The sequence below is a fragment of the Priapulus caudatus genome, unplaced genomic scaffold (assembly GCF_000485595.1).
Source record: "Priapulus caudatus unplaced genomic scaffold, Priapulus_caudatus-5.0.1 Scaffold580, whole genome shotgun sequence".
NCBI lineage: Eukaryota > Metazoa > Priapulida > Priapulimorpha > Priapulimorphida > Priapulidae > Priapulus > Priapulus caudatus.
In genome coordinates, this window is record NW_014577641.1 from 170,078 (window position 1) to 180,838 (window position 10,761).

At 45.7% G+C, this 10,761-nt stretch overlaps 1 protein-coding gene across 1 annotated transcript; it reads right to left on the reverse strand.

Annotated features, from left to right (window-relative positions):
• Positions 1-910: 910 nt before the first annotated feature.
• Positions 911-7,532, reverse strand: LOC106811837 (60S ribosomal protein L5-like). Its single transcript, XM_014815563.1, has 7 exons — positions 7,451-7,532; positions 5,919-6,104; positions 4,806-4,940; positions 3,731-3,933; positions 2,783-2,960; positions 1,693-1,787; positions 911-1,082 (listed from the first exon to the last, which is right to left on the reverse strand). The coding sequence occupies exons 1-7, from the start codon at positions 7,517-7,519 to the stop codon at positions 983-985; spliced, it is 966 nt and encodes a 321-aa protein (XP_014671049.1). The 5' UTR covers positions 7,520-7,532; the 3' UTR covers positions 911-982.
• Positions 7,533-10,761: the final 3,229 nt, after the last annotated feature.

Here is a 10,761-nt window from a genome sequence, read left to right on the forward strand (position 1 = left end):
CTGCACCACACGCACGTATGTCATGTTAATACGTGAAAATGTGAGGGCATAATAATCTGGGTCACACATTTGAAGTGTGCATGGTCTCTTAGCTAGTGTGATTTGCAGGGTGTGATATATAGCTTCTACATTTTTTAATAAAAACACGAGTATACGATGCTCACTGCTGAGGTCATAGACAAGGTCAAAGGTCATTGTCAAGTGTGAAATGCAATCGACCCGTTAGTTAAGAGTTGTTTAGCTGTTTAGACCTGCTTTCGCGTCGGCGCAGATGCCTGGTGCAACGTCCACTGCTCGGAGTCGAGTTCGAACGCGAATTGATCGTGGATTTTGTCGAATTCCACGAAAATCTAAGATGGCGCATGCCGATTTAAATGGGTGTGAAGGCGCGTCGGTTCCCACCGAAGTCTCGATATGTCGGTCACGCGCAACTTGCCGTAAAATATGCCTCCGCAAGTAAGACTAAGAGTCCCCGTGATCGCGTGCGTGTCGACGTATGTAGAACGATGTTATTGTGAATATTGTCATGGGTTGCACAACCTCAAACGACAGTTCTTCGTTTCAAGTCTTTTGGCAAATCATCTCTCGAATCACGTTATTAATAATACCTGTTGTCAGGTAAGCACGTATTTTTGCATTTTACATAGATCTTTTAGTCATTGTCTATTAGTCAGTCATTGCATCGTGACTAGTGACTACCAATAACGTTTTAGCCTGCTTGTGAAAAATGTTCTCCAGAAAATGCGTATTTTTGATACAGCATGCGACAGCGACGACTGATCGACATTTGGAATTAACAAAAATAAAAAACTATTTTTTTCCCCAATCGGGTGTTCCCGAGTGTTATTTGTTGTCGTCGTTTCGAATCAACAGCAACGCGATCGACAAACAAGAGCAGAACTCGTGTGCGTGTATCTCTTCAACACGATTTAATTAATAAACATCTCTCTCTCTCTCTTCCTCTCTCGCACTGCGAGGCCCTTCACTCATCCTCCTCTGTCTGCAGCTTCTTCACGAACGCAGCTTTCTTCTGTTTGACGCGGTCCATGTGCTGAGCCTTGCTCATCTTCTTCCTGTTCCACCTGCAAGCAGAGAAAGAAAACCGCCGTGCGTTTAGCCGGACGCACGCGCGTGTAGCGTCAATGTCGATGATGATGATGTTAATGATGGTGGTGATGATGTTAATTATAATGTTGATGATGATGATGATGATGATGTTAATGATGGTGGTGATGGGAGGATGATGTTAATGATGGTGGTGATGGGAGGATGATGATGATGTTGATGAGGATGATGATGGTTGTGGGCGTTGATGATGAATGGACGAGACGAGGACGATTTCGCAGAAGGCGATTTCATGGATATGATCGAGTACGAACACCCGCTACGGACCTCGATCCCACGCGCGATCGTCACAATACCTCAGTTCGAGAGGGGGGCAGAAACGTGTTATCGGCGACCAACTGCACGTGACGTGCGCATTTTACCGTCCCATCGCAAAAAACCGAGCCTCGAAATGTGACCAGAATCCTGAACGAACGTCCGTAACCCGCATAATTTTTTTAAAATCGCTAATCGCCCTTTTTGCGCCCGTTCGGCCACGCGCTCTCTTCTAAAAAAGACTATTAACGATTTAAAAATAAAAAAACGATCAATTATCGATTGGATGTCGAGATGAGCGGGGCGCCCTACCTCTTGACCTTGCCCGTGTGCTCTCGCGCGGGTTTCGGCTTGTGTACGGGATCGGAGCGGATCGCAGAGTGTGCCTTCTTGTACATGTCCTCGAACTGCAAACGGAGAAAACGAACGAGGTGACATCACGCGTGGCGATGGTCGACGATTGTAAAGATGTGAAAATCCCTCTGAGATGTGCGAGGACGGGGGGGGGAGGGCAAAAGTGGGGGGGGGGGAGGGCAAAATGTACCTTGGCTGCCTCAGGCAGGCCCACGTGCCGTAGACATGCCATTGCTAGGGGGGTCTGGGGGCATGCCCCCCAGAAAATTTTGAAATATTTAAGCCATTTTCCTGCAATCTGGAGCATACTGTGGGCCATATTCTCATGTCTGATAACACTATCTCAAACCTACAACCCTTGTCTGATTAGCAGACAAACTACGCGACACCTTGCAGACAGCGCCTGTCCGACTAGGCTGTTCCATTTACCGTAGACATGCCTGAAAAAAAACAAGTGTGTCCAAGCAAACAATCAGTGCAAATTTTGTACAGTGCAACTGAAATGAGGAATATAACCTGCAGAATGCGGAAATTAAGCCTAGAAATCCTAATGATTCCGCAGAATGAGGAATGGTTGGAGACCCTGCACACGCAGACACACACACACACACACACATCGTCATCACTAGTGTTGTCAATCGGTTGTAATTTCGTAATCGATCATCGGTTGGATCCAAGTAACCGATGATTGATTACAATCGGTTACTCGGGGTGTTGAATGCCTGCGTGTGCGTAACGTCGTGTGCATGTACGTGTGTGCATGTACGTGTGTGCATGTATGTGCATGTTTAGCCCTGTTTACTACTGTGTGTATAATACATGTATGTTAATAAAGGATAACTTGTATAGTAGCGATAATATCTCTGATTCTCATCACTTTTTCAAAATTTCCATTTTTTTTTCTTCGATGAAATCGATTATGGATTTTGATAACCAAGCGCTTGGTTCGAGCCACTGTTCAACCAATGATCGAGTATAATCGATGATCGTCACATCACTAGTCATCACCCACCACCACCTCCCGCGCCCTCCCCGCCGCTCCACTCACGTTGTCGGCGGTGACGCCAGCAGCGACGTAGCGGCCGAACTGTCGCTTGTAGGCGTCGTCGTCCTCCTCCTCCAGGTGGCGCATGTAGTCGGCGACGTGCTTGCCGAAGATGTGTTCGCGGTGAACGCTGGCGTCGAATTTCTTCGTGTCGGCGTCGTAGCCGGGGAATCGCTTCGTGCTGAAGTAAGATACATGATCGTCATCATTGTCCATCCGTTACACGAGGAGAGAGGAAAGGAGAGGAGGAGAGGAGAGACAAGATGAGAGGAGAGGAGAGACAAGATGAGAGGAGAGGAGAGACAAGATGAGAGGAGAGGAGACAAGATGAGAGGAGAGGAGAGACAAGATGAGAGGAGAGGAGAGACAAGATGAGAGGAGAGGAGAGACAAGATGAGAGGAGAGGAGAGGGGAGGAGAGGAGTGAGGAGAGAGGGGAGGAGGGGAGGAGAGGAGAGAGGAGAGAGGGAGGGAGGAGGAAAATGAGAGAGAGGAGAGAGAGGAGGAGAGGAGAAACAGTGCATGCACAGCTTGGTTCACAGCACAGCACACGGTTCTGCCCCCTCATGCACCCCTTTCCCCTCCTCCTGCCCCCTCATGCACCCCTCTCCCCTCCTCCTGCCCCCTCGTGCACCCCTCTCCCCTCCTCCTGCCCCCTCGTGCACCCCTCTTCCCTCCTGCCCCTCATGTGCCCCTCTCCCATCCTCCTGTCCCTTTCCACCCTTGCCCCCTCTCCCCTCCTCCTGCCCCCCCTTCCCATCCCTGCACCCCTATCCACTCCTCCTGCCCCTTCCCACCCTTGCCTCCTCACGCGCCCTCTCGCTACCTACAACTCGCGCTCTCACCTGTGTGGAATGTCCCCTAACACACGACTCCAATGCCACTCTCCCCCGCCGACACCCCGTCCCCTCACAAGCCTCCCGTCCCCTCCTCCCCTCCCCCTCCCCCTCACCTGTGTGGAATGTCGATGCCTCCGTCGGAGGCGCCCTTCATCGCTCCGAAGATGCGCGCGCCGGTGGTGGCCCGCGCGAGACCGATGTCCAGGTAGGCTCGGAACGCTCCCGGCCGCCCCTCCACGTCCTCGACGTGGAACTGTTCACCGTCGACATTCGTCTGTCCCTCGTAGATGCCGTCCAACTCAAACTTCGTCAGCACCTGAGCCGAGGAGGAAGGGTACAGGTAAAGTAGAGAGAGAGAGAGAGAGAGAGGAGGAGAGAGAGAGACCAGCTCCAACTTTGTTAGCACCTTAACGGGGAGATTACAGGTATAGTAGAGAGAGGGGAGGTAGGGAGCGATAGTAGAGAGGGGAGCAAGAGAGGGTGGGGAGAGAGAGAGAGGGAGAGTAGGGCAAGAGAGGGGAAGGGGGAGGGAGAGGGAGAGGGAGAGGGAGAGGAGCGATGAGCGAGACGAGAGAGAGCAGAGGTGAGTGAGTGAGTGAGAGAGAGAGCAGAGAGAGAGAGAGAGAGAGAGAGAGAGAGAGAGAAAAAGTGAGAGGGGGGGGGGGGGGGGGGTGGGGGGGGGGGGGGGCGGGGGGGGGCGGGGGGGGTGAGAGAGCAGAGAGGAGAGAGAGTGAGAGAGAGTGAGCAAGAGAGGAGAGAGACGAGGAGAGACACCAGTCCCAAAACTTCGTCACGACCTGAGCTGGGGAAGAGAGTACAGGTAGAATGGATAGGCATAAGTCGATGGCAGTAAGCAAGCTATCAACAGTACTGAAACACCGGGATCGTGTACAATCTACGTATTCCTGCTAAAATGGACAGCCGAGCGACGGCGGCGCGCCGCTGCGGAGGTGGAGGAGGGAGGAGGGAGGACGGAGGAGGGAGGAGCGAGGGAAAGGGGAAGAGCGAGGGGGCGGAAGGGAGAAGCAGGAGGGAGGGGGGGATGCAGGAGGAGGGAAAGGGAGGAAGAGGAGGGGGAGGGGAAGGGAGGAAGAGGAGGGGGAGGGGAGGAGAAGGGAGGAGGAGGAGGAAGAGGGGGAGGAGGGAGGAGGGAAGAGGGAGGAGGGAGGAGGAGGAGGAGGTACGTACCCTGCGTGCCAGCAGCAGACCGGTGCAGTAGGCTGCGGCGTAGTTGGTGAGTCCGCACGTGATCCCGTAGCGCGGTAGCTCGTGCGCGTATGCGGCAGCGATTATGACATCTCCCTCGATTCGTGCGTACGCAACCTGTGACACGGCACATCAACAAACACGCAACGTTATTAAAATCATTATTACAGTACCAAATCTATCAATCCGAAATTTTGAAAAACGAAAAGCTCCAAAAACCAAGTTTTTTCGTGGAGGTCGTCTGCACAGGGTTCACTGCAGAAATATAAATGTGTTTGGCATTACTCATACATATTGTACTCTACCGGTACAGCACTTGGCCTCTTGGAAACTTAGTATATAAAACAGGATTTATAGTGTTGGCTAATTGCAGAATATACAGTATGTATATCTGTACTGTACTGCCATTCCGAAATCCGAAAAAATTCCGAATTCCGAAACGTGTCTGGTTGCAAGGGTTTTGGATTTAATAGATTGTGTACTGTATTATTATTATTATTATTATTGTTACTGTTGTTGTATTATTTCAGGTAGATAGATAGACAATTTTTAATATTTACGTTATTACTATACTGGCAGTTTAACAGGGAAATACGAGAACACAGTATGAGAACTACTGACACATTTTGATAGGACAGATTACTGGTGTACAATAGAAGAACTTCTATGATACACTAACAGCATGTACTACTTCCTCCAACTTCCAAGTAGTAACTATCGTATACCTCATAACATAATACTGTAATTTCCCTAGACATTAATGGTAACTGTAACAATATTCCCTCGTGATTCAGGGAACCTATATAATATAGTGCTCATGCGCAGTGTTGACTCTGGCTAAGTTTAGAGGATCCGACATATAGCCACCATCTCTCCTGATGCACAATAAATGTGGTTTAGTTTCACTCTCAATCTTTTCTGCTATTCTCTGCATGGTTACACTCCTCGGCTGTTTAAATATTGAAACAGTAACCACCTAGCTTGAAGCTAAAAGTATAGAAGAAGAATCTGAACTGGTTTCTCATTATTCAGCTTATATATCAGTTCGTAGGCAGAAGGTAAAATGACAATTTTGAACATGGAACTATAGTTCACCTGGCAAATAATGTCTTTGTTTGTGAACCGCACGATCATGCGATACTTCGGTGTGTTGTATTTGTTCTTGTCCTGAACGACGATGCGTTTGCGGGCATAGTAATCGGTCTTTCCTTCCCTTCGCCTCTTAAATTTCACTTGGAACCTTTTGAAGTAGGCCTTATTCTTAACGACCTTTACAAACACCTGAAACAACATACGACAAACGTTAAACAGTGAATGATGATAAGCAATCATGGTTTAGCAGTATAGTTTTACGAACTATATATATACAGCAGGGCCGTAGCTAGCGGGAAGGGGGGGGGTACAAGGGCAGTTGCCCACAACCAGAAAAAAGTAGACACAATACATGGTCAAAAGCGGTCACCTTTTCAGAACACACCATGTACATGGCTTTGCCCACCCCCAGGAAAAATGGGTTAGCTACGCTTCTGTACAGGGGTCCTAAACTAGGATTGTGCAGAACGAAGCACTTGTACAGCAGATGCATGACAATCCGTAGCTCTAGTACTATAGCTGAGAGGGTCTATGTCCCCCCAGGGTACTGCCGGAACGTACCCTGGGTACGGTCCGGTATACCGGGACGTACCCTGGTACTATCTAATATGCCGGACCGTACCTCGCCTACTCCCTAACCCTAACCATATCAGATAGTTACCAGGGTACATTCCAGCAGTACCCTGGGGGACATAGACTCTATGAGCAGTACTATAGCAGATGGGGTCGTTGTCGTATCAGGTACTACAGATATGTACCCGAGGTAGTTTTAGGTTATTTAGTATTATGTTTATATTTTTATATGAAGTATGTTTAGGGTTAGGGTTAGTGTTAGAGTTAGTGTTAGGGTACACTTCTGTAGTACAAGTCTGGTACACTTTGTGTATACATATATCATATATGTACCTCGGGTACATATCTGTAGTACCTGATACGACAACGACCCCTTGAGCAGTACTATAGCCCTCGTTCGTCACAGGCGGAACGGCGCCTGTGGCTGTGGTGGACGAGGTCTATATAGTATTAGTAATAGTACCAAGTTGATAGTACTAGAGCTAGACAATCCGTAACTACATTTCCAACAAACAGAACATTCCACATAGATTAGGACCAGTGATAGGTGTATATATTGACGATACTCGTTAGTCACACAGCCTGGTCGGGTTACTTCAGAATCTCCGGGGGGGGGGGCAGACTGCCAGTGTCGACTCAATAGACGTGTGAAAGAAGTTTTGCTTGAACTTCCAGCACTATACAGCAATGCACAACGTATAAGCTATCAATAGACATACATATGCTACGTATATTGCTCAATGATACGACGCAACGTGTGGGCCGTAACACGCATAAAAAATGTAAACAATAACCAGTGTTACGAGAATGGGAAAATGGTAGGTATGACGTGCAGAAAAGCGCAATAGAAATCGACATATTTTGCAAAGAAAGGAAGTGCATCTGCTCACGCATCTCTCAGAATCTATTTATGGGGCATTAATGTTGATATAAAACCAACGAGTGTTTATGAAACATGTTACCATTTTCGTGCAAAGGCTGCAAAACCGGCAGATTTGGCAGAAAATCACACTAGGTAGAATGTCTATCATGGAAAGACAGCGCCATCTCACGTCTTTTATAACAATAATTATTTCATTTATTTTTAATGTTCTTAACTCACAACATTCGCGACATGTGCTGATATTGTTTACATATATTTCTTTATTTTATAGTGTGTTCTCAATTTGTTTTATGTGTATGATTTTATATTTGTCTCATGTATCTGCTGAAGAACCCGCTCATTCAGAAGCTGTCTTTAGTGATTACGTCACCGTAAATAGTAAAAAATGGAAAATATTTCTACTTTTTCACAAAATATAAGTAATTCTGTTTACATTTTATGGGTTAAATTGCTGCATTATACTTCCTATTTTTACTATATTGTTCGATGTGAGCATACACTCGTGACCCATACATAGCCATAGCAAGCAATTAATGTTAGACAACATTAATTCAAATCGTCCAGGTTTTTTGAATTTTTAACTAGTTGAGAAACAATCTTATCAGGTAAGAATTTTGACGATTTGTTTAGTCCCATTAGTTCTTACTTTTAATGTAAAAAAATATGGGAATTTTTTTTTTTAGAAATTTCACCATAGAAAATTCGTGACGTAATCCCTTTAAGCATTTGTAGCGCTATACATGTCTTGCCTTTCACTTTAAATTATTTATATGTGTATATCCAGAAATTCTTCGAAACCTTTAAAAGGGTAGCTTAAAGCTTTTAAACTTTTAAATTTGACGCGGCAGTGCCGGGAATTGGAAATGCTGCGAAAGGCTCTTTATAATTATTTACAGCTAGAAGTCAATCGGATCCGAATTTTTACTTCCTACTACTCTTGAGTAGGTTCTCTCTACATTAAACATGTAGTTTTAACACGTTGTGATTTCCTTTAGAAGATACTAGGCATGCCCACAGACGGGTCTGACCATAGATATCATATAACACATATGTTATATGATATCTATGGGTCTGACCGGCTGACCCTATAATCTATCAAAATATAACTCATCTGGTAAGATATTGCGCATGCGCTAACACACTTACGTAGCCAGATTGTGTATTGGCTGGTATATGCAGCGGGAACCCTATACATGCAAGGTCTTCTTCCTATTTCTCAAGTGAGCTGTCTACTGATAGAATGTTATTTATATAAATCTATGTTAGAAATACCTCCTCTCCATTTTAAATGCATAATTTTCGCAAAATATTTTTCTTCTCTGGAGATATTGCGCATGCGCGAGTACCGTTTCAGGCGTGCAGTACGGGTTGAAGAAAACTACGTAATATAGCTTGCCGAAGGAGAGAGGGGTGGGACACTGAGGCAAGGCAGAAGGGAAGATATCTGAGGGGCGGTGGAAGAAAAAGGAGGCTGAGCGAGGGACAAGGGGGGCAGGGGGAGAACGGGAGGGGATGAAGTAGGAGTTTTTGCACCGTATACAGGCTAGGGTGCTCTTCTAATTATAAACACAGTTCTACTGATAACAATTTATTACATAAATCTATGCTGAGATACCCCGTAATCATATTAAATGCATATTCATTACAAAATATAACTCCTCTGGTGAGATATTGCGCATGCGCTAACACACTAACGTAGCCAGATTGTGTGCAGCGGGCACCTTATACATGCAACCTTACTGGTGGAATGTTATCATATATATATATATATATCAGGAGTAGATAATAGGGATGATAGATAATAGGATGGGTAGGGGTGGGTAGGGATGGGTAGGGGTGGGTAGGGATGGGTAGATAATAAGATGATAGGAGTAGATATCTACTCCTGATATATATCAGGAGCGTATAATGACACATTTTTGTCATTATACGCTCCTGATATATATATATATAGGCTAGGGTAATCATCTTTATTTAAAATGCTTAATTTTTGCCAAATAGTTTTCTTCTCGGAGAGTCATATTCTTCTTTACTTCTTTTTTTCCCCATGTTGTCTTACTTCTTTTTATTCGTGTTGTTTGTGCACGGCGGCGTGCGTACGGTATACTAAAACTTGCGGCATTTACAGGAAATTATCAGAAATAATAGGCGAAAGAAAATCGAGAAACCTTAAGACTTTGGTAGTAAATACATGTCGTGTTTACCTACCATCATTTTACACATTGAAACATTGCGAGTGCATGTGCCGAGGGCGGCCAGGCCGCAAAATTGTTTTCGCACTTGAGTTCCGGACCACAGCCACAGCCAAACAGCGCACTCCATTCACTCGACTTCCTTGAAGCCACACTGTAAAATAAATACAACCTATTCCTAACCCTAACCCTAACCCTAACCCTAAATAAAATCAAACCATATATATAAGAACCATTTATTACAAAACACTATCTATGCTGGGTCTGGAACTCGAGTGGGAAAAAAAATTTCGCGGCCAAGCCTGGCAGGACATCCACGACGTCACGCTGGTAATCGTCCACAGCATTTGATATCGGTAATTTCTCATGTGTTAGGCTAGCCCATGTAGCAACATTACTGCGTGATGATTCTGGCAGCTTATTTGAAATACTAGAAGAATAGAAGAAGTGTGACTGGCTTATTTTGTCATTTAGTCTTTAGAAGCTCGACACAAGTCCGTTAGTGTGGTGTGCACTGGTTGATATGTCACTAAAAACTTCAAAGTCAGTCACTAGATGGCGATGTGTGTCCTACATGTCGAACGCAGCTGTATATTCAGTATTTATCAAGTGAATGAAATAATATTTTGTGGCAGTTACACTTTAAATTTAGAAAGTACATCCCCACTATCCGATTTCACAATCATTACCCGCCCATGTGTACTAAATTTATGATGTAGACATGTAAGAGACCTATGTTTACTGGTGTTCAATAGGCCCTACCTGCAAAATAATATTGTATTTCGTTGAAATTATAATTTTTAATTTAATTTTATATAAACGAAGCCATATCTGTTCTTTGACATAACAGATAAATCCCGATGTCTTACTTTAATAATAATAAGCCACGCACACACGCACGCCACACAACACGCAACGCACGCACGCACGTACGCACGCCACGCACGTACGCCTCTAGCTCTCTCTCTCTCTCTCTCTCTCTCTCTCTCACACACACACACACACCACACTTGCGGCGCCACCCGCACCACACACACACACACAACACACAACACACACACACACAACACACACGATGAGAGCACGAGAGCAGAGATAGAGCAGAGCGAGAGCCGCAGAGGCAGAGCGCAGAGCGGAGAAGAGATGGAGAGCAGAGAGCATGAGGAGAGAAGAGAGCAGAGAAAGCAGAGAGAAAGCA